General features: G+C 42.3%; 1 protein-coding gene across 5 annotated transcripts in view; it reads right to left on the minus strand.

Moving 5' to 3' along the window:
- Positions 1–1,749: 1,749 nt before the first annotated feature.
- The window catches only part of LOC146190928 (apoptotic protease-activating factor 1-like), an 86,011-nt gene continuing 62,560 nt past the window's right edge, over positions 1,750–25,200 (minus strand). For all 5 annotated transcript variants that reach the window (XM_084601316.1, XM_084601319.1, XM_084601315.1 and 2 more), the window contains 6 exons: positions 23,360–23,506; positions 19,102–19,221; positions 16,460–16,582; positions 13,793–13,945; positions 11,955–12,083; positions 1,750–7,063 (listed from right to left, as the gene is read on the minus strand). In XM_084601316.1, the coding sequence (XP_084457442.1) occupies positions 6,695–7,063; positions 11,955–12,083; positions 13,793–13,945; positions 16,460–16,582; positions 19,102–19,221; positions 23,360–23,506 (1,041 nt within the window). In that variant the 3' untranslated portion in view covers positions 1,750–6,694. The remainder of the gene's footprint in view (positions 7,064–11,954; positions 12,084–13,792; positions 13,946–16,459; positions 16,583–19,101; positions 19,222–23,359; positions 23,507–25,200) is intronic.

Genomic DNA, 25,200 nt, shown 5'->3' on the forward strand with positions numbered 1-25,200 from the left:
CCTTTTTAAAACTTCTAATTGGGATTTCGAAAAACGTTTTTTTTTTTTTTTTGTGTTGGAATCAGGACATAATAAGGAATGTAATTAAACCAAAAACACAAAATGACGAAAAAACAACTGCAGTTGCTTAAGCAGTACAAATTAAGGGACTACTGATCAAGAGTGGCAAAGTGCACGTATGGAGTTGATGTCGATCACACTTGTTTGAATGCTTGAGTGGTGTGATGCGGAGAAAGTTGGCGAAATATTAACGCAGCGTTGTTAGGGGCAATGTGCTTGTTCCTGGACGGTTCGCATGACTTTGCTGCTGCACTAGTGCAAAGTATTACCAGTTGAAGCCAGTACCTACCTTAAAATTTCACTTTACTGCTTCTGCACTAGACAAGTATGATAGTCTGTACACGAACAAAGATGTAGATGTGCCAGAGGAACAGCGAGGGGGAGCTGTTACCGCCGTTGAGTCATTCCTTCCCACCCAATTTCTTTCAGTACTAAAGCAAAGTTATTTGTATTCGACTCATTAAAGAGAAAGTATAATCGCACACCCCTATGGAAATTCCTTAAGACAGGAGTAAAGGTAGAACTGAAACTGTAACTGAGGCCAGTTATGCCAGAACTACATGATGTAGTAGCACTGTAACGAAAGCTCCGCCCCTGTAGTCTTGGCTGCATAAAAAGAAAAAGCGTTCCGGGCATATAGCCACTCATTCTCTAGAATGATAAAGCACACCAATCACGTGAAAAACTGTAGAGCTTTATATAGTAAATTCAAAAACCACAAAGCACATACTCTCTCAGCTTCAGTATGACATTCTATGTGTATAATGTACAAAAATGATGAAAACCCCTTCCAGAAAGGATTTTTCAGCAGTGCACTTCAAACACACAAATGTAAAGGACAAGCAAAAAGTATATGCTCCAAAAATCACTGTGGCACACAAAATGGCTACCACTTAAAAAGACCTTATCCTGTATTAAATACAAACTACACATACTGTACTGTATACATTATCATTCCAGAAGCAATAGTGCTTCATCACAAAGCATCCACATAAAGAAATGACACACATGCAAGCAACATGCACTCCAAAAAGACTGTGTGGCTGACTGACACACTGTGACTAACAATTTTATTTCTACACGATGGCAACAGCTTAAAATGCATGGACACGTAACAGGCAGAGCTCTTGAGAATAAAAACAGGAGAACTAGGATGCCATAGAGGACGATCAGAAAGTTACATATCAAGAACATGTTTTACTTAAAAACAGATTGCACTCAACGAATACTGGTGATACCACCCACAGTACATTTGCTATGTATCACGATACGAAAGCTGTGCACATTTACATGCTCTTCCAAAGCATTCAAGAAGTAAGGTGGAACACAAAGTGAACACAATAATGAAGTCCTGTGTTCATAATGGGCAGGCTGTCTGACTACATGCAATGTGCAGGCTCCCCAACATCCCGAGAATTACGTCCTTGACTCCTTAGGAGACAAGTAAATTACTGCACATGACCCCATATGGTAATTTACAAGGTAGCATAAGTTTTCCACACACAGTCAAAGGTAACGAATGTCAGGTACCCATTTGGAGTTTATCTAAGGAACAACACTTATTTCTCATTTTGAATAATGAGCTTGAATAGACCAGTTAATGAGCAACCAAGAAAAAAAAAATGCACAAATGGGCAATTAAAGGTGCACAGAGGAAAAGGCAATGCGCATGCATCCCTCTTGGCTCTCTTTTAGCATGCATTTTTTTTTATTTCTCATCGTGCATTTTAGTTAATTGTCTAAAAAAACAGATTAACTAGACATAAGCAACCAGAAAGCTTCTTAAAGAGCTACAGCCAGAAAAAAAGAACAATGCAAGGGTTCATGAGCATGCCTAATTATTTTCAGTCATTATTCCTCCACATCATGAAAACAGCTAGCAAAAAAGCTAGCTTATAATTTCCTCTCAATAGATATATTTCCAGCAATAAAAAGAAAGGCTTGACAGACATGCACAAATTACACACCAATTTCAGAGGCACTACCATTTTAGGGATGGAAACAACAAGAAAAAAAGCTCTGCCTAAGGTTTGTTTGGTGCAGTAACAAATGGCACATACTGATGCCTTCATTAAGTCTACACTCTTCCCCATTTTTGATATCAAATGTTGCATCACTAAATGCCACATATAAAATGCTTCTCCCGACTACACTAATTGCTTATTCGAGCTCTGATTTTAGCATTTGACTTGGCCTTTAACAGTGACTTTTCTTTAGTAACTCTACTTGCATGATTCAGTCAGTAATAACTGAAAATCCCTATTGGCTGCTGTGATAAAGCCAAACAGGCAGCATATGCAGCAGTAAGTTTTGCACTGCACCCACCCTTAAAGTATATTTACTCTATAAGAAGCTCACCATCATTAATGCTTCAGAGAAATGGTTTACCCAGAGGAAGCAAGATGGATCTGAACCACTGCTGCATATGCTGCTTAATTTAATTCTTTTTTGCTGCAGAGGGTATAGATTTTTAATTCAGTGAATCAAACAAGTACTCCATCTTAACATGTGTTATTAAAGAACAGGGACCATTAACAACCACATTATGCATTGAATTGCTGCTCAACAAGAAAGACGCATGACTGAGAGAAGCAGTTTTGCACATTTCAGTTAGCAATGCAACAAGTGATATTAAAAATTTGAGAAGTATACATAACCACAGGCCTAGGTGTCAGTTCTCTCTTCACTCCTTAACAACTTCAATAAAACACACCCTTAAAATCAAGAGCTTGATTTTGTTCTGCTGATATATTTTGCAGCAAAATTGGCTCAACATTTCAATATCAGCCATCAACTATGAGTCACACACAAGCATATGCTTGTGGCCATTATTGGTGGCTGCACTTTTAAAAACCTGAAGCACATGTTGCATGCACTGCTTTTTATAAAAGCTATATGATAGCATCATGTACAGAAGCTGATAAGTTATTCTTATATTACTACACACAATGTTTAAACTGCCCACCACTTGACCACAAAAGTGGTCACTGACAGTGTGGCAACTGTATAATAGAAACAGCACAAAATATAAGCAAAAACTTTTCCATCTGACATATATTGAGCAAAAATGTGACAATGAAAATGTCACCCTCGTCAGAAATGCCCACAGTAGCAAAAAAAAAAAAACCTTACGCAGCAGCTCTGCACTGGTAACACAGATCTTGGAAGCCGAGCGATGAATTTCTCTTTAATGCATACCCATAACAATAAAGCAATGCCTAGAAAACTTAGGTGCATGCAATCAAATATTTTCTTGAAAGCTTATTCAAGCTCAGCCCATTAAGTATTAACAGTGCTTCTTGTTTGGCCCCTAAACATATCTGTCTGCTTTGGGCATAAAGCACAAAACTGAAGCAATCTATAAAAACATTGTTCAAAAACCCATTCTACAGGCACATCTCATATACAGCGAGTACAGAAAAGGCCAAAGATAGCCAAGAAAAACAAAAGGGGGAAAACAAAAAATTGAGGACATTTTTAGGCAAGTACAAACCATCGTGCAATTGCAGATGGAGAAGAGAATTCGGGTTTATAACGGTGTAAAAAGTTAAACTGGATTAACAATAGTGCGAACTAAAATTGGCTGATTGTGGCCACACAAATTTTGTTCAACACAGCACAGCAAAAGCTAAGCAAAAATGGCACAGACTGCAGTATACATATGACTTTGCATGTCATTATATGACAATGCATCTTGATGTTACACATTTCAATGTGAAAAATTGTGTATAAGCATTGTGCATTTCAAGGGTGAGAAACACATCATCTTCACCTGTATGTCTTTTCAAATCACTGTTGTACACTTCAGTAGAGCACAAATAAATATATATGCTAAAAGCATGTGTAAAAAATCGTCTAAAAAGGACAACAATTTGGGCTAGCTGATACATGACGTCAACAAGAAACAATGCCTAAAATAAAAATGACCACTGGCACAATCAGATACTATGGCAAGAGAAGTTTTTCTTGAACAGTTTGGTTGACTGTGCATCGCGTTTCTTTCTGCATATGCCACACTCATGGCCAAAACGGTCATGTGCACCAGTGGGCATGTCAACATAAAAATAGGCTTGGAAAGACAAGGTCAGTACATGCATTCTGTAAACCAGCGACCCTGCACTGACGAGAACAGAAGACACCAGCGAATCCAGCAATGCACTGCAGGCTCAAGGCTTGTTTCAAAAAATGAAGGTGCTAGACATGAAAGATGCAAATCATTTTCTCATCTACCAGCACATTATCCTGACCATTACATCTTGCACCGCACAATATTTTCTTGCTGTGGCAATCAAACTTAAACCAACTATAAATCAGTCACCTTGAATACTTTCATAAGAAGTATTAAATGAAACCACAACTAAAGTGACACACTAGAATCCCTTTCGATACAATTAGATTGCTCGACAAGTTTTGTTTTAAAACTTATTTCCTAATGAGCTTTACAGTGAACGATATTTCTCTTCACGATTAGTCTGCCGAAATTACAATTAAACAATTGTTAACTTCCCTCGTAGCAAATTTTTTGCTCTTAGAATCACATTGTTACTGAAACTGCATGTCACAAGAATTAAAATTTGTTAGCTAGTCAGGGCTAAATCTTTAATCTAAGAATGTCAAGTTATGCGCTGCCCAAAAATATGTACGCAGGATGAAGAAACACATTTTATCAACCTTGGGCATAAAAGTACTAAAACAATTGACTATGCCGGACAAGATCAAGCTGCAGCAAACATTTCATTAAGTACAGAAGCATCACACTGATCAAAACATCTTACTGATACACCACACTTTAAACCAATTAACATGATCGTGCTAAATATTGCAGTGATATGCTCATAAAAAAAAAAAACCTGAAGAAAAAGTTTTTATTCTCCTCAACATTCTAACTAGTACTGTAACAGTCACCTCGACCACAAACAAAAGATTTGTGTCTGACCACTCTGCATCATGAGCTCTTCTGTATGTAAGGTCAACAGCAGGAATTCTACTAAAAAAAAGTTTGCAGTTTTATCCCCCAGTGTAGTTCCTTGAAGTCTTGTCTTGCGCGGCTTAAAATTCTGCGACTGGTGTAACTCAAATTAAAATCATCGAGCTTACCATAAAGAGATCAACCAACAGGAGTTCATATGTCCTACAAAGCCTAATGAAGAAAAGTAGTAGAATGGATGAAACAATATCCCACTCTCTTAAATAGCACCCCTGCCCACTTGGCAATGTACAATAATTATAAAGCCTTGAAATAAGAAGTACAGCGGTGTCTGTTGAAAGAAAAAGGTTAATGACCTGAACGTCGGAAAGTTTTAGCAAGTACCTTTATAGGTGCAACTTCCTTTAGAAGTCAAGAGGAAAAAAGGGAACTAAAAGCAAACATTTATCCTCACTTCAAGCTGTCCTTCAAGACATGCAGCCGATGGCAAGAGAGTTTAATGGTAAAGGACAGAAACTGAAATCGAATTCTCTGTTTTTAAAGATAAGAGGTTAAAAAAGGAAATGGTGGACCAGGCCGACAACGAGCACAAGTTGCGCAACTTAGGCACAGCCCTCCAGCACAATCTGACATCATTCTGTGTGGCTGACTGGCTAGAAAGTCACACATAGTACAGCTATGCAGACAGTGCTACCTCTTTTCCCAAGTTGCTACTGTTGCCACAATGTTTTGCAGCTTGTCATCTGACCACTCAGGCCCTCTACACCACCCATCAGTTGTGCTAGTACTGGAGTGTACACATGCCGAGGGCCGGCAAATGTGCAAAACACATACAACAACATAACTTACCTGAAGCCTATCCTGAGTGCACGCAATGTCATAGTTTGATCACAGGGTGTCTTTCTTAGTTTTCCTCCTTCTCGCTCCGTCCCTGAACAGAATTTGCCTCAAGGTACTTGCATTCATCGAATTTGTCAAAGAATGCTAGTTTTCCTGAAAATGAGGAAGATGTTCCAGTGACACGCTCGAACACATCTGATGCGTTTCCGCACGACTAGCAGATATTATAAAAGTCACTAATGCTTCCTCTACCAACATGAATTTATGAAATGTGTGCAGTTCTATGAGAGTAAAACAATGACCAAAACTTTACTCTCAGCAGTCACCATGCAGTTCCAGTCATACATCATGGGCTATTAAATGCCAATAATGCCCGACTGCCCTGTGCAGAGGGACATCTGGGCTGTAGGAACTAGAGAGAGAGAAAAAAAAAAGATATAGCACTCATAAAACAAAAGTGCAGAATCCGTCAAGCATGGCCGGACTGAACAGACTAGGTTATGTGGCTTTCAGCACTGATAACCGCGAAAATATTAAAAACAAAAACACTCGTTTTCAAGATAGAAACGAGTCAATCTCGCGACATCAGCTGCTCTTTGGCAGCTGGTGTAGGCACAGAGGTGTACGCAATTAGGTTACGAGTTTATGAATGACCCACACTAGTTTTCTAGGTGCCATCATCACAGGTCACAACAACAGCAGTGCATTCAAAGGCTCCTCCAAAAGTGGCACCCTTTGAGAAATTGCTATTCAAGAACCCTTGGCCTCTACCAAATATGGCACACAGGTGCAACAATGGAAGAACAAGATTTTTAGTCCGTGGTCAGGGCATGCACAATGCCTACTTCAACACAAACAAAAAAACAATCAACTTTCCCTCATCCCTTCATCATCCAGTCTGTTAAGCACATACAGCACGCCGGAGTCGTCTACGGTGACGAAGGTCCTGAAGTCGGCCGATGCAAAGAGCGCCACAGCCCTGGAGCTGTGCAACTGGAATCTCTGAAGCAGGCTGGGAGACCGATGCTGCTGTATGAGCGAGTCCACCGATGTCAGGCTAGCCGTGTCACCCAGGGAGTTGACCACCGCCTCAGCTTCCAGGCAGTCCAGAGACCACCAGCAAATGGACTCGGAGAGAGACACGAGCTGCCGACCATCGGGGGCAAATGCCAGGTCCCAGACCCAAAACTTGTGCTCCCCAAGCTTGTGCAGTATGTTCTCATAAAGAGAGTAGACCTGCAAAAGTCGAAGAGCACTCCTGAAAATTCTTGAGCATTTTAAATAGAACAAAACTACTCGTGTCCCCACAATCCTTTGGCCAGAAATTGAGGGAAGCATTTTACAGGTTGCGGAAGGTAATGCAATGCGCACACTTCAGCTCAGGGGTGCATGGTCAGATTTCAAATTAGGCTTTTTTTTCGTGTGTTAATTTCTGGATTCTTTCTTCACAGCGAGTGAAATTTCAGCAATATTTCAATGAGGCTTCAAGATGATTAAAGATAAAAAAAAGACAAAAAACAACAAAATATCTTTCACATTTCACCCAACGCCAAAGCAGAAAGTAATTATTTGTAATAAGTTATGTTTGCTTGAAATTTTGTAACTGATTATGGTAATGAGCTGGGCATTTCAATTATATTTTTTTTGTAACCAATACTTGTAATAAGTAACTTCTTCCGAAAACAAATTGCAACCAAGCGTACAGATTCCCGAACCTGAACGTAGCAGGAAACACTGCGGTCTCTTTCACGACAGAGAGACAATCACCGGCTACAGAGAAGCTCCACGCAAGATTATGCCTGGGCTACAATTTGGTCACAGGCATTTTCTACGGCACCATCTATCCTAAGAAATATTACATGACCACTTCCTATGGACCCACATCCTGTCAAATGACACAAGTTACCTTCCACTACAGCCATATTGGCAGCTTCCGCACAAAGCACGAAGATATGGGTACAGCTCAAGAAGGGTTTAATGCTCCAAAGCAACTGAAGCTAGGGCCACCATAGTGGAGGGCTATAGATAATTTCAACCACCTAAGCTTAACATGCAGCACACAGGAGCCTTGCGTTGCGCCTCAACAAAACACAGTCGCTGCAACTGGGATCAACCGGCTCAGTACACCTTCACCACCAAGCCAGCTAGACAGGGCAGCTCAAGAAGGCACATAATGCCATGATTCCATTGAAAACAGCGCTATAGCACTTGAATGTTTTGCAGCATCGGAAAGAAAGGAGGATGGCAACAGCAAATGACATAATTCGCACCAATGACAGTTTAGGCAGTCAAAACAACAGTACACGCATTTCCCATGCTCGGCTTGAGTGATTCTATAAGTGTACTTCTCAGCACACTAAACTCATTAATTTAGACATAGGTCGGCCTCGATCCGGGTAATTCGAATGGGCGATCGTATCGAGGTATGACACACGCAGCAGGCGACCTACAAAACAGATCTCCCCGAACCTCTGTTGCCTGAAACAGTGATGCTCACGCACTTCGCGTGCACTATGAAAAGTATGATGGTGGTAAGAAGTTCCCCAATTACCAAAACATACCTAAACCACTCACACTGTCTCGGTTTTAACTTCGCGCCATCTCGCCACTGCAATAGACTGTACGCATTGGTGTTTCAGACGTTGATTGGCCTGCATTTGTTCCATTATTTTTATTGTGAAATGTCGTAACGCTGTTCTAACACCTATGCACACATCTCTCGCGTGCACCCACGTGCTCCTTCGGCACGCTGAGACCACTGAAACTGCGCACGTTACTGCAATGCTTTAGCGCATATATTGTGTGATGAAGCATACTGAAAATCTAACAAAACTGTTTTGTGGAGTCATAACTGCTACTGCGTTGCACTGCGAAAATTTTAGCAGAGGCCTTAACAATTCTGTACCAATTCTTCATTGTTCTCGGGAAAAACCATCGTTCTCACTTAGGTTTCACCTCAAGTGGAGATTAACATCATATGGGTGTTCACTAGATAAAATTACTGAGATGCAAAACGTTTTCAGCAGTTTTGAAGCAATAGCTTCACTACACGAGGTAATGCCAATGTCACCGTGTGTTTCCGATGACCTTCAAACAGCTTCGAAGTCAAATTAGAACTTAAACTACAACAACTTGGGTAGCTGTGTTCCCACGAAAAGTCAAGGTCAAAAGTGGACAGATGTGGGAAGTAGCCGCATGAGCAGCTGCGTGGTAAGACAAATGATCGCTGACATCAATCTCCAGTATATATAGAGGCGCGCCGCATGCCTCGGCCAGAGCTGTGCATGGAATCGGAGGGAAAGCAACTGAGCAGCCGTGCTCATTACGATTGTTGGTTGGCTGCATCTGATGACCTGGAGGACATTGTGTTGAAAGTTAAAAGTTTGCGGAGGAGAAGAGAAGGGGATAAAGCCAGAAGAGCGGCAGAAACGCTGCCGCGACGATGCTGCAAGGCATGAGTGACGAGCAGCACAGATGGCCGCTTCAGCTATTGCGTCCCACTAGATTTAACTGAAGCTAAACCACAGCCAATTTTTTTCAAGCCCACTCAAAAATTCGAACTTCTGGTGAACTTCTGGTTATTTCTGGTCCCTTAAAAGGCTACTGTCCATCCTCTGGTCGAAAATATTTTCTTCCCCTGTGACTGTGAGGCTTTGCCCCCAGAACGCAAGGCCGCAAAATGTTTTTGAAAAGAGTTACAGCTACTGCAATCACCTAATTCTGTGGTGTTTCTCTCCTCTCGTTCCCTCGCAAAGATTTTTCACTCTCCTGCCCTGTCGTCTAGCCTCCTCAAGCCAAATTCTTCCTCCTCCTCCTCCACGTGGGAGGTGGGAAGTGGTATTCTGTGCGCAAGAAAACGAAACGGGCGAGGAAGGGCGCGCTGCTGCATTCAGTCTGGCCATGGCGAGGAAAAAGAGCACAGCGAGCGGCACACACAATTAGTTGTGTACGCCCATCCTTCACCTGTCAGTCAGCGAGATGGAAAAATGAATGTCGATGCTAGTCCGACGTCAGCCTAGCAGCTAGATGGGCCAGTGTAGAGAACGGGGAAGTTGGTTCGCAGAAGGAGAGGATGAGAGAGCTTTGATTTGTATTTTTGCTGCTTTGCTGCGCGCGTATCGCTGTAGCATTTTGCACAGACTATCTCCGGTACCAGATCGAAGCATTGGGCTCCTTTGCTTAAATGGTCATACCCTAGACAGTGACCCTTTAAAGAAGAAATTAACGAGAGTTTAATAAATTTGCAATATGAAGGGTGCAAAATTCACTCAAACAATCATTGCTAGGTGCTTTCAGGTATACCTGCAAGTTGACTTTGTACACAGATACATAGATAGTGTCTCAAAGGACCCCAGGACGTCTCGGAGCACATCTGGTATCTCTCATACCTTGATAGCCCCTGTCACTAGGCCTTTCCTAAGGCCTTGGGCATTAAAGGTTCTTTGCTCCAAAGGCGGTTGATGCGCAGCTACATGGCAAAGCCTCAAGACCTTTGCGAAAAAGGCTTGTGGTAGAAAAGGAGGTCATCAGAGGCTTTTAAGATGAGTTGAAGAGCAGCCCAAACATGAGTGCCAGCAAGCAGCTCGAAAAAGAGAACTATCGCTGCAAATATAATTTTGAATATTATATTTAGGCCTAAAATTCTATTTAGGGGTTAATTTCTCGCACACAATCTCTAGAAAATAGGAAAACATTCCCCAGGGAAACTCAGTGTGTTATGCAAAAGATCCCTGCCCTCCGCACATCACTCCCAAAAGCAGCAGTGTACTATGCACCACAGGAGAAGATTTGTTAAATGTACTGAGGGCATTGTGTACAACATTTTGCTCTCTTGTGACAAGCAGTATATTGGACAATCTGGTAGGTGCCTGAACGAAAGGCTTCGGGAGCACAATAACAACATGAAGACATATAGCAGCAGCAATCTAGCCTTGCACTGCAAAGATTGCAAGTGCGTGCCTTTTTCGGATAAATGCTCAGTCATTGCCCAGAGTAGAGATAAGCTAACTCGCGAAATTGTGGAAGTAACTGTGTTAGTACACTATTCATTTCCTTGTTTAAACGAGAGATGGCCTTCTTGGGTTCAAAACATCTGTGATCTCCCAATTATTTTCGCATCTTTTTTCAATTTATTTTTTTTCTCTTAGGTCAGCGCATGCGCTACTTTTGCTGAGGTTCCGTTCGACATAGTTGTTTTTGGCTTTCTTCGTCAGTCGGAAGTTAGCGCCTGTGTTGTGGTGTGTGTTCTCTCCCCTTGTGTCCACTGCCCTTGTGTTGCGCTTCTCGTATGGTATGAATCAGTATCGACTTGCCCAAATTTCTACCCTGATTAATTTCAGATTACAATGAACTTTAAGAAACTGTAGGGTTGAGAAAAAACTTCAAAGTTTGTTTGCCAATGCAGTTATTTTGTACTGCCATACTTAGTTGAATCATTTTATATATTTAACGTGATTCTAGAGATCGACAGACGACGTTCACGGAGGTTGGCCTACCCGCTACAAAGAGTACAGCCATCATCAACATCAACATGGATCATCATCGTCATCTATCTCCTTCGCACTTGCCATGTAACTGTGCTGCCGCTCCTTTTTGGTTTTGCTCCTTTAGAGCAATAAAATCCCCTTGCAGTAAGGACCTTGGAGAAGTGCAGTTTGACCAGGTTAAGAGTCACTTCAGGACGTTAAACCCCATTAAACGAAATCAAAGCATGCCTTCATGCCACCTGAAATTTCAGGCTCCAATGAAAGCTCGCTAGGTTTACACATGACGCACACAGTTTGAGTCGCTACTTCTTAAATATTCAATTCCAATTCTTTTCCCAATCTTGCACCAATTTCAGTCACACTAGGCTATTGCAACCACCAGCGGTGATTATGACAAACTGGTGTGACAGGTAGATAAACACTTCAGGGTTCACCCTGAAATATTAACAGGATAGTTAAGCGGGCAAGTTGGTGATACATTATCCAAGAAAACAGCGTGAACAAACTGGGACGAAAGGAAGGAACTGCTTGTTCCTGTGGTTTCTTCCTTTCGTCTCCGTTTGTTCGCATTGTTTTTTTGGACACTGAAATATTAGGCAAACAGGTATACATACAAACAAAAATTTCTTAACTTCACTTACATAGACAGTTCCACTGTCAGTTCCAGCGGCCACAATAACCCCACTTGAACTCGGCCCGAACCGACAGCAGCGGATACAGTTGTCCAGCGTCTGGGTGCTTCGAGACTCGCATGTTCTGGCATCCCACAGCTGTCGAACAAATGAAAGGTTTCCTTTTATACACATGCGAAGACAACCATATAATATGAAAGAGGCAGAACCAACAGGGAAACCTGTATTAACCAGGTGTCCAAGACTGGATTATTAAAGAAGAAAAAATAAGTCACTACAGCAAGCAATCATTTATTTCACAAAAAAACTGGTACTAAATGGATACATGCCAATAACCACATTCGCAAGCAGGCACATTAACAATTCAAAACTGCAATTGTAGAGTTAAACATCAATATAGAAAAGTCAGTAAATTCTGCAGTTTACCTGCAAAACTCAAATATCGCAAAATCTAAATTTGTTTCCCGACATGCAAACACTGCGGCAAAACGTGTTTCAAACCCCTCAAAGGGACACTTTAATTACAGTTAAAGCTGCATGCTGCTTATGCGTTTTCTTCGGTTCAACAACAGTGTTACACAATGTTCATATGACCTTAGGGACCGCACTGTGTGTCAGTCGTGTTGTGAGCTGAGCTCATAAACTGGTTCAACACATCTGTAGCCTCGAGCGTCTTACAGGCGATGATGACAGTGCAGCTGTCTTTCACTCATATTTGAGCTCTAGTCACTGACATCCCACCCTCAACTACCACCACTGACTGCATCACCATGCTAAGTATTCTGTCAGCGCTGTAGAATAGTGTGAAGGAAACCGAGAAACAAAAAAAAGGAAAGCCAGAATCAAGAGGACACATCGCATTTCCTCCTTCACTTCTCTATGTCTGCGAGAGCACGAAGTGTACTCTAGTCAGCATCCAATGAAATGAATTTGGGTCTAATATAATTTACTACAAGTAGCTAATTACTTGTAACACATTATGTATAAATCTGGTTTCAATGAAGTTCATTAGTCAAGGTTTAAGCCCTTACCATATAGTTGATACAGTAAATTTTATTGTGCTAAATTGTTCTGAACTGCAAGAAAAGTAATTTTGCTTATTTAGTACAACAGTGTGTACTGTCTGGAATCTATGTGCGCAGTAACTGAATCGTCAGAATTCAGTTACTGCGCGTTCGCTATGGGAAGTTAAAAATACATGTGTGCGACAAAAATATTTCGGAAGAGTTCGATATTATTCAATAATCAGTTATATGCGTGTTCGTTATATCGAGGTTTGACTGTATATACTGTTTGAAAGCCCAGCTTATGCCAACAAGCATGTGCATAATATGACCGTCTTGCGGAACCAATCACCCATGTGCCACTTATAGTGGACTGTGCATTAGGTACCTTAGCCTGCCATAGAAAACAAGAGGTGCACAAAGAACTTTTTATTTGCTTATTTAGATGAGATTTGTTACCAACACAAACTCTAAACCCTTCGAAGTTCCCATCACTGCACACTCTCCATACAGTGAACTGTGTCAGCAAAACTGAAGGACCCTGCACATCACTGTTTTTCGATTCCTAGCATATCACTACAGCACCTCACCTCAAATTCCACGCTCGCAGATCTTTGTTTATACTTATTTATATAAAACTTTTACTTTTTCCTGCACCTCTCTTTTCCAGTCTTTTCTTTCCCCATGGACTGTAGCGAGCCAGCGGACTTTAAATCCACACTAAATTCTGTTTTAATTTTTTATCCGAGCTTCCTTCTCTAGAGCTGCAGGAAAAATGCAGCGATGACACCAGGAGCCTTCCAATATCAATATGATCACAGCCAATTAAATATGATGGCTTGCCTGAATGGTACTGTCGGTGGATCCAGAAAGAAGGAATGCTCCATCCGGTGACACATCACAGCACAAGACTGGACTGCCATTGTGACCTTTCATTTGAGCAAATGGCTGGTTGTGATACTCTCTGGCTGTTGTCTGTTCTTCTAGATTCCATATCTGAAAAGTGAACGCCACAAAGCAAAAATCTCAATATCACACTGTCATCGAAGCACACAACAGTTATAGAAGAACAAGTAAAAATTCCATGTCCCACTGTGTGTTCTCAGTCGCCCCTGCCCGTTGCCGACTGAGCTATTTGGGTGTGCCCTCTCACCGGGTGCCCCCAACTGACACGGGCGAGACAAGGCATGATGTGGCGCTGTCGTGACCTGTCTTCATTACTTTTCCTTAATTTAATTAATTTTAATTAAATTAAATCACCTGCTGGTTCTTTAATGTGTGCCAGCATCGTACAGCATATAGTCATTTCTTTACTTTGCCTCCGTCGAAGTTCGGCTCTTACAGCCGACAGGCAATTTTAGGACCATCAGCCGAACGTCAAAATCACTGAGCCAGCTCATCGCGTGGGGTTCAAGTAGAAAAGTTCGTAGCAAGAAAGAAAATCCCTATAATATAGTGCACGCTAAAATTCCTTCGCTGTGCCTCTCAGCAAGCAGAAGTAACAGCATGGACACTAAAGGAGAATAATAAGGAAAACGACAAGTAATACCTAGAAGTAATATCTAATCTTTTTTGCGCAGTTTTACTCGTTCAATTAATATGAACCAACTACCCCTTCAGAGTGTAATACCTAGAAGACTCGTGGATTATCACTAGGGAAGCATACTGACATTTTGGTTTTCTGAGAAATAAAATATTTCTCCTCACTGATGGGAAGACACCAACAATGCCGAAAAACCCACATGCCGCTGGGGATGCTGCAGTATGATCAAGTCTGGTACAGTGAAAAGGCATTTGCTCATGGGAATGCAAAGCAAAGCAAGGTTTTGCCTTCTAACATAATCTTGGCATCATTTGCTGCACTGATTTCTAGAGCCCTCCTCACAGGAACGGGACTGCATAAGAAAGTGGCGCAGAAATTAAACTGTTGACGTCAGTTGAACCCAATTTCCATTCTAACAGAGAGCATCCGCCAACAGCCGTTTTCAGTCGTAACAGCAGAAGAAACCAGTAGAAAACAAGATGTTGGACCAGAAGAAGATGCACACACACGCATTCACCAGCGTGCATGCAAGCACGCGCACACCTGTGAATGCGCATGTGTGTCTTTTTCGGGTCCAGCATCCTGTTCCTCTTGCCGCTAAAGCATGAATCAACTCACTCAGTAAATCATACTTCTCAACTGCCACTCGAGTAAACTGCCTTTGGGTGAGTGGGAGATCAAGCTTCTTCTGTAACTGGCGTACTAACCTTTCGAAGGTTTCCGCCACATGGGAACAATAGATGATTTCCGTCCGCCAACGTTCTTGCCGTAAATGTGCAGTGACAACCTCAAATTAAAATTTCGCGCCCTACTGAAGTAAAGTGCTCATTGGGAGGTGCTTCCAACTCCTAGGGCTTTGCAGGAGTGTCACAAAACATTTTATGCTGCTGTCGTGCAAAAAAAACGAGAACTGATTTTGACTTCAATGTCAAAACGTCATTAACGGAAACATGCCGTCAAAGTTTATTTTTTGAGTGATCGCAAAAGCAGCAGAAAAAGATGATTTCATCTTTATTGGCAGTTGTCCTTGATTAACTATCATGAATACAAGACTATAGGTTGAGCACCAACCGCCCCCCTAAAACATACCAGTTCTAACAAGGAAAAAAAAAAAAAAAAAGAAAAAAGAAAAAAAAAAGTTCACTGAAAATATCAACAGACACACTTAGGACCACCTATGCGTGAAGGCGAAAGTTCACTTGCGCAATGCACTGTCACGTGACTGGTAGCATGATGCCCTCTATACTCTTTCTGCTTCTTTGACAGTGCCCTCCTCATTCCTCCTCTGACCATGACTGCTGCACTAACATGCATGCTGTCGTCTCATTTGCCATTTTGGTGACTAGACAACTGCTCGCATCACAGCTGTTATGGCAACCAGTAAGGCACAATGAGACTATCGTGCAAGACCCTCTTAGTTTTTTCGCGAATGAAAGTTATACAAGACAGGGGTTGGCTTTTTGCAGTCATTTCTTGAAAAGAAGTTGGGTCTAGATTCTGGTTCTTACAGTAATTATCAGTCTCCACTGGGTGCGATCAGTTTCCTGGTTTGCTCAGTTTCTTTTTCCTTCATGTTAGTCAGGTGTCTGGTAATGTGATCGTCTTGACTGCATGTACTGATTTCTTTCCTGGCCCCGCAGCAAATGCTATTCAAACTCAGACTACATTCCTATTACTGTGCCTTAATCGGAGCAGGACAGCATGTTTTGGTAAGGCGATGTCTTCACAGGATGATAGTAATTGCTGTCAATGGAACACTTTATAACTCTTTTCCCCTATTTTACTCATTTTGTTTGCTCAACATCATCAAAAAGAAAAAACTGATCCTGTGGTTAGTTCCTTTCTTTTCTTTTTTGCAAAAATTTGACTACAAAGGGCTACAAGGCAGAAGGACTTTGTACACAAAAACACCCTAACTGTTCACAACGATACTCAGTCTGTTTTGTGTGCGCAATGAGACGGCTTACCTTGAGCTCGCCCTTGTCTGAAGAAGACAGAAGCCTGATGTTGTCAGCAAACAAGCAGAGAGAAGCTGTGATTGAACCCTGGTGTCCTGCCAGTGTGATGTGAGAGCCATCCCTGTGCCACACCTACAGGACAATCAATCAGTCATCAGTCCCGACCAGTGCAAGTTATGAACCAAAGCGAAGCTTAAAATACCAGCACTGCTGTCTAAGGATTTTCTTTAGCTAAACCAGCTGAGCACATAACACCTCAAAACTTCAGACTAGTAATCGAGGGTCAATATGCCTTCTCATGTAATTAAGTATACCATACCGCTCCATGTCCTAATGTCACATGCAGATATGTTGAATTACTGCAAAAACCAACATACAATAACATAATGCTTTTGCCCCAATTTTATCCTGTCACATTTCCGCCTCATACTATATGCGGTTTTGAGCAGACTTCATCCTAAATTCACAGTTCCAGCCTCGTTATTTGTTATTAATCAGCATTACCTGCAACAGACTTCCAGCGAGAGAAGGCGCTGTCATGCCACAGCATGCCACATGCCTGCACGCAGTGCTAGACATGAACTGGAGTGAACGGGACATGGCACATTACGGCCGGCAGCTCGTGCACTGCCATCTCACATCCGAGCTGGAAGTGGCCTACTGGTTTTAAAACAATGTGAAATTCTCTGATCAAGCGTGTCAGCGCAAGACGGGGGACAAACCAGCACCAGCACGATGGCTTGTGGCACTATTCGACGCCAGGTGCGGGGTAGCATTGGACATGACAGTGCGGAGTGCATACGCCTCGAAGGGCAATAGTGAAATGTAGTATACAAATAAATACTTCGGTTGATTTCTTATTTCTCGCATTATACGTGAATGAAAACGTTTTCTTCGTTTTTGTTATCCTGAACTTACAACTTTTATTATATGCGGGTTTTTACAGTATTGCTTATATGCAACAATGAAAGCATCACTTCAAAAACCCAATGCAAAAGTATACCACAAAAATTTGTGTGCACTGAATGTGTCACGCATCTGCAAGTAATGTTTCTCCTCATGGTTTTCCTACAATCACTTCTCATGCCTTCAGTCAGTTTTAGACACCTGCTAAATGCTAATGACAAGACATTGCAAAGCTGCTTGACGGAAGGAACTTGAGTTGGATGTGTATGTCCTCTGCAGTGGTACATCTATTTTTAACACCAAAGTTATGCAAAGATGCAAACATTCACTCTTGCACCAGATGTTATGCGATATACCAACCTAGCTGACTGACAGCATAGGCATGTGACCCACTTCCTTCACTAAGCTTCTAAAAATGCTGTAGAAATCAACAGCTATTATTATGACAGTAAACCCCTTTATACAGTAAGGTCACTCGGACCGGCAAAAATCTTTATTATAGCAGGGTCTTTACTAACATCAGTTGTTGGTGATAACGTGGCCCTGAAGATGCTGTCTGGTAATTAAATGGCCACTTGCTAAACACATCCTGCCGCTTCAGAAAAGGAAAAAAAAACCCTCTAAAATGCCTCCCATCCTTCTCTTATCTCTTTTCAATTTTCTTTTCTTATTTTTTTTTTTCCTTACATCTTGTGGAAGTACCTCCTCAGCATGAATGCAATATGGCCACAAAGAATACAACCGTTTTTCATTTCATATAAAGGCCAAAGTCTTGCATGAACACGGCATCATCCTCCAGTGCTTCTGTCATTTAAGAGGCAGTAGATAATGCACGTGACAGTCAAGCACCATAAAACCCCATTCGTCATGCCTCCACTTCTTTCCACTGCTGCCTCGTGCTTCGCGCTGCACAGTATTGCGAACATTAGACCATTGCTTCTTTTTCCTACTTCTCACTGCACTTTTATCCTCTTTTAATTTCTAAATGAACCACGCTGGCTTTTTTTCCACGTTTGTAGCCAGCTTTATATTTTTTTTTCCCTTTTTTTAAAAAAAAAAAACCCGACCTCGGTGGCTGCGTTTCGATGGAGGCGAAACGGAGTGGCGTCCGTGTGCTGTGCGATGTCAGTGCACGTTAAAGAACCCCAGGTGGTCGAAATTTCCGGAGTCCTCCACTACGGCGTCACTCATAGCCTCAGTCGCTTAGGGACGTTAAACTCCACAAACCATTTTTTTTCCCCCACCTGCCATGTGCTTTCCCTCACGGTTCCAAGGCCTACATAAAGTTGGCTTCTTCTCAGAGCTAGTGAGCCTGATAGTAAAGCCATTAAAAAAAAAAAAAAAGTTTAAAAATTTTTTTTTTTTATTTGTCATGTGATTTTAGGTAGCGTGCATGCAGTGATGTCCTTTTGTGAAGTCTGTCGCCGCAGCCAGATGCACTTTAGTATAACCAATTTTTATTAAAAATGTCTTTACTATAAAAGGGAAGAAATGCCCAGTTCTATGGAATACATGCTGGCACTTCAGTTTCGCTTCACTATATCAGAGTTTTGGCTCTACTTGGAAATATGTTTGCATTTATAGTATACCAGTAACAGGTTTAGATCTGTTATAACCGACGGCGGCTAATTCCAACACACCGTCCATTGCGACTTTGATGCACAGCAGGCATCAAAGACATAGTGACACCCAGTGAATGGGCATTGCTGCAGGCAGCGCGCCGCCAGTGTTGATGTGCCACCTACCTTCACTGTGGCATCTAAGGAGCCAGAAATAGCCAGGCCTTCTGTCCATGCCAACAGTGACGTCACACTGCCGTTGTGGCTGCCCAGAGCTCTGCATGCCTTACTGGCCAAATCAAAAAGCTGCAAGAAAAGAAGGTAAACTCAGCAAACAATACAGCAAGTGAAATCATGTGCAAGGCAGCATAGTACAATGCATCGAACGGCCGCAGCTCTGCAGACTCATGGCATTCCCCTAAAGTATTCTGCAACACATCTTGATGTACTAACAAGGCATGCCTGAAGACAGTTTTTTACCTAAAAGCAGGTGCAACGCTCAACGCAAACCGTAAAATGGTTGTATCAGTTAAGCCACTCGCTTATTCGCGCTGATATCTGGAAAGCAGATAGCATACAACCATCATTTTCAATTCAGTAGCAACTTGGATGATGTACTTGCTTGATTCGTTCAGAATTAATTCGATATCCGCATCAGCTGCAGCATCGGCTACCCAAAAGAAACTGCTTTCGCGTAGGTGATACTAGTGGAGCCATCTGATGAATAATCACCGAACAATGAGGAAAGGAAGGGGGGTATTCTGGCAGGCAAGAATTAAATTTGTTGAACCTCTGTGCATTTCATGCAAACATTGTCTAAGCTCATTATTGTTGAGGCACTTGAGAAGGCATTTTTCAAATGAGCTGCAGAACCCTCCCCGCCTTTCTCTCGCACATTCGGCGGATATTCAATAGATGGTGCCACCAGTATCCCCTATGCAAAAGCGGCTTCTTTTGAGTCGCCGATACTGCAGCCGACGCAGATTTTGAATTGATTCTGATCGAATCAGGCAAGTACATCATCCAAGCTAGGTAGTGAAAGCAACGAACGGTTTTATGTTATCTTAGTACCAAATTTCAGCACAAATAGGCGAGCGGTTTAACCGATAGAAGCATTTTACTGTTCACATTTAGTGCTGCAACACTTGTTATTAGCAGACAGAGAGCTTCTTTCGGGCTGTTTAATTCTGCAAGAGTTGAAAGAACAAAGAAGCCAAATGAATAAACGAGGCCAGCAATACAGTAAGCTGCAAAGCTGTAAAACAGCAACTCTTAGCCATAAGTGTGCTATGGATGCCTTGAGCCACTGTGAGAGCAATTATTAAGAAACTCATTGTAGTAGCAGAAGCTGCAGTAGCAATGTCAAGAAGGTATCTAATATAAATCTATATTCAAACTAGGAGCTATGCTTGCGATACTAATCCCATAGATTGTTATATTACGTGCTTCTCAAGTTTCACGTTTTCAATATAAATTTGATTACTAGTCAGAGAAAACAAACAAATAAACTATAATAAAGTAATTCTGCAAAGCCGATTTCTATGGTAACGTGAACATGTGCACGTGCTGATACACACATGCACTCATGCATAAACATATCCACAGTCCAAAATAAACCGTGAGCTGGAAGCAGCATAATCCCTCTCTTTATGTGTTTTCTGATTTCATCTTTGTGGCACTTTGCAAATTATGGGTCTTTCTAAGTGCGGTTGACAGCCGCAATCGATGTACAGGGTGTCTAGCAAACCACTATTTTCAAGATCCCTGACTTTTCCAGGTTTTCCCTGATTATTTCAGTTCAAATTCCCTGACGAGTGAGAAGGCTCGAAAATGTAGGCGCTGACAATAAGGAGCATAGATGAATAACTCAACGACAAGCTATCACGAGTGTTAACGGCTGTTAAGAATGTGAAACGTTTACTGAAAGTTAAAAGCGCACTGATGCTAGCATCAGAGCCCGCGAGCCACCCACCCAGCAAACAGTCAAGCCAATCCAATCCAATATGACTGTGCGTACGATCTTGGCAGCACAGCTCGCAGATCGTTTTCAAACCGATCGCTGCCGGCACGGTTATTCCTTCTTTTTTGTTGCGTACTACTCTCGCACAGCGCTTCCGTATATTTTATTGAGAACCCACCTCATGTGCCTATTGTGGCAACTCAACCATGCGCTGGCATTAACCTAATATGTCTAATATGTCCTAATATGTCGCCTTGTGACGCAGCCGCGAAGGCCGCGCACTGGAGAGGCAGCAATAGAACTGCATGAATAACATACTTGCTGTGCGCCAGCTTAAAATGAAAATGCACTGCAGAATATATCTTGCCATTTTCCCTGACTTGGCGAAATTTTTGATGCTTTCCCCGACAATTCCCGGTTTTCGTGGTTGCTAGACGCCCTAATGTAGTGCACCCAGAGACTGCCACTAATAACTCTGTGCGCATCATATTGATGCAGTATATACACACTACTGGTTACATTCTACATTTAGTTTGCAAAAACTTGCAAATTTGCAGTGTCCTACTGCAAACCACAGATGAATAAAAGCTAGGGATGTGGATATATTCGAAATCCTGAATATGAGCCGAATATGTTTATTATTGCTTACTGCATTCTGACTTACTGTTGACTGAAGATCACTAAACGCAAGCTTGAAACCATTTTTTTTTCAACTGTCTCGGTGAATTCCGCAAACCGCGTCTTTAGGTGTACTAATTGCATTTGAGCCCTACAAGCAGCCTCTTTTTCTTCCTACAAAATTTCGAGCACAAGCTATTTGCTTCCATTTGAAAATAATCCATTTCACTTGAGAATTATTCTAAGTAAGTAGCTGTCTGCCTCATACCTGCTTTAAACTTAAAATGCAGGCCAATCGCTGCTCAGATCAGGTGTCTGTATGAATAATTCCACACTAATATAATTGAAGTACTACAAGAATTTGAGAGCACAGTTAGTTTTTTTCTTCCATGGTAATGATCCTCCTTATACAGCAATGCCTGCCAGTTGTGTGCTATGCTCTTCTCATTGCTCAGCAACCACCATCTGAATGGTTTCTGTGGTAGCCACTCTTGGGTTGCACATTTACTAGTTTCCCCATGCTCTCCTTCTTCCTTGATCAACCAGACTCCTACTGGTTTTACTGGTGACCACCCTCTAGTTACACATTGTTATGCTCTCACCATAATGTCTTCCTTCTATCAGGGGCACTGGAAGCAGGCTTGAGCATTTTGGAACAGCTCAGGGAGCAGTAATAATGCTGTTTTGGAGCAGTAAAACGAGAGTTTTGGAGCATGCTAATTATGTTTTGGTGCATGTGTTTAGGATTTAACGCTTATATAATTGCAATGTTTTATTCCTGACACACAAAATACCCATTCTGAATCTCTCTTTTTTTTTGTTTTCCCAATGTTCAATGCTCAGCTTGAATGTGCATGCACCTCTGACAAGGCAAGACAAACAGAAAAAACATATACAGATGCTTAAGATATCACAGCTGACCTGAGCAACAATTTGGAACAACACTAGCAAATGGAAGCTTTTTTCTGCACTTTACGTCTGAAAATCAAGTCTGATTAAAAGCTTTTCGCCACTTGACAGATTCAAGCAAGAAGTTTACTAAAGTACTTTGATGCACTCAAGCACTACCACTAGTTTGGAATTCACATCAATAAGCAGTACATTTACTCTTGTGCACATCCTTTTCGATCCTGTGTTGTGCCGATAAATTCCTTAGCACTGGTCAAAGCTGCTTGCAAGGAGGATTAACAGCACTCATGGGTAGCCTTTTCTCCTCTTCAGATTATTTACTTCGTAAGCTACTGTCAGTGGCTCTTCATGTTTTTGCTTTAGCGACGCTGAGGTTATCTTAAGTACAACACGTTAAAGATGTGCCATGTATGGCTTTCCAACACTCTTGAGAAAATTTATAGTGATTTGCACCTTCGTGGTATCACCCTATAATGCTTCGTGTGCTTTTGCCTCATGTAGCTTAGGTGAAGTATATGCTTTAGTAGAATCATTAGAACAACTATGTAGTTCATTGCAGGCAGAAAAGTTTTCTAGGTCCACTGAGTAGCAAAACCAGGCTCTGCTGATTTTGATTGCAAAATATTAAGGCTTGGAGCAGTTCTGGAGCAATATTGCATTTTGAAGCAGGATGGAGCAGGGAAAGCAGTTTGGAGCAGAATGGAGCAAATGGAGCAGCGCTTCCACCCCTGTTCTATGTAAGTGCCCTACAGATGCTTCCATTTGTTAACACTTTCCCACCGCATTTCTCAACTCTCATCAGCTCTCATCATTACTGTCCTTCCTCCACAGTAACCGCACTCCACGTAGTTCAATGGCACGTACCCTACAGTTACGCACTACTGTTACTGCTGCTATTAGAAAGGCAGCATACAAAGACTGTTCTTTAATGCAAGGATATGAACAGTAGTCACTCACACAGACATGGCCATTCTTGGTGCCCAAGACAACCGCCTTTCTGTAGTAGGTGAAGCAACAGCACGTAACTTCCTCGCACCTGTTGTTGTTTTCGGTGCCATCAAAAGTATGCTTGGCTTCCAACTTGGCTGCAAGTCCTGATGAAATCTGCCCCCAAATCCACACATTTCTGTTAGCCGTGGCACACAGTTCGATTTGAGTACAGAAAAGGCGAACCATGATGGCGCCAAATTTAGATACAGCTACTCAAATGAACGTGCTCATGTATTTTTCCTGCGAGAAGGAAAACACTCAATTATATATGCACAAATGCAAAGAAAGCATGAGTGCCCATACTGAACAGAAGTGTGCAGGCAGCAACATTTCAGCTTGAGACAAATTAAGTTCAGGTCTTAAAATCTCTTACTTCTAGGCAGTAACTCATTTACAGTTGAATCCCGCCACAACGAAATTTCCGCGACAACGAATAATTTTTTATTCCCCGCGAGTATCCTATAAGAATTAATGGCCCAAATTTCACTGCACAACGAACCATTTTTGCAGAGCGTTTCCGCTTCAACGAAATTTTCGCGTTCAAAATCGAAACCGAAACTAGTTTTATTGGCGAGAAGTCCAAGTCAAATCCAAAGCCACATTAAGCATGAAATCACGTGATTGCAGTTCCGCCATTTTGGCTTTGTGTCGTGGTCGCGTTGTTCACTCGCTGCCTTTCTCTTCGACGACGACGAGTTTTCATCCGCAGGACACGATGGCAACGCAAGTGAAAAAACGCAAAACTCTTTCCCTTGAGCAAAAAGCTCAAATAATCGCCCAAGCAGAAAGCGGAAGGAAGAAAGCGGCAATTGCTGAAGACTTCGGAATTCCTGCAAGTTCGCTGTCAACGATTCTAGGCAATAAGGACAGCGTGAGAATGGCACTTGCTTCAGGCACATCTTCGAAGCACAAAAAGGTGACGCGGCCCCTCCATGAAGAGTTGGACAAAGCAGTGCATGCGTGGTTTGTGGAAGCACGAGCCAGCAACGTCCCCCTGTCCGGAAGCATCGTCCAGCAGAAAGCCTTGAACTATGCATGCCTACTTGGCATTGATGATTTTAAAGCCAGCACTGGCTGGCTAAACCGTTTCAAGGCCCGCCATAACATCGTTGGAAAAGTGTTGTGCGGCGAGTCAATGTCAGCAGACGTGGACGGAGCAGCTGCTTGGAAGGCGAGTAACATGGCCGGAATTTTAAGCAACTTCGCGCCTGCAGACATTTACAACGCCGACGAGACCGGGCTATTCTACGAGATGTTGCCGGCTAGGACGCTCGACTTCAAGGGGCAGCGCTGTCACGGCGGCAAACACAGCAAAAAAACGCATCACAGTGCTGCTTTGCACAAACATGGATGGCTCGGACAAGCGTCCGCCGTTAGTCATAGGCAAAAGTGCCAAGCCGCGATGTTTTAAGGGAACTCGTAGCCTACCTGTGCAGTACAAGGCGAACAACAAGTCATGGATGACCCGCGCTATTTTCACCGAGTGGATGATGGCATTCGACCGCGACATGAAGCGGCAGGGCCGTAAAGTTTGCTTGCTTTTGGACAATTGTTCAGCGCATCACTCCGACGAAGTCAAGCTCACTAACACGGAGCTGAGGTTTTTCCCTCCCAATTGCACGTCTGTCTTACAGCCTCTCGATCAGGGCGTGATTCTTAGCCTGAAGCGCGCTTACCGCGGGAGGTTAATTCAGCGGCTGCTTTTTAACACTGAAACCGGCCGAGACACGAAGGTGGACTTGTACGTGGCACTGCAGATTATGTCTGCTGCCTGGAGCACACTGGGGCGCTCAGTAATTGTGAACTGT

Source organism: Amblyomma maculatum, chromosome 4, assembly GCF_055883805.1.
Source record: "Amblyomma maculatum isolate TAMU_Amacu chromosome 4, ASM5588380v1, whole genome shotgun sequence".
Classification (NCBI taxonomy): domain Eukaryota; kingdom Metazoa; phylum Arthropoda; class Arachnida; order Ixodida; family Ixodidae; genus Amblyomma; species Amblyomma maculatum.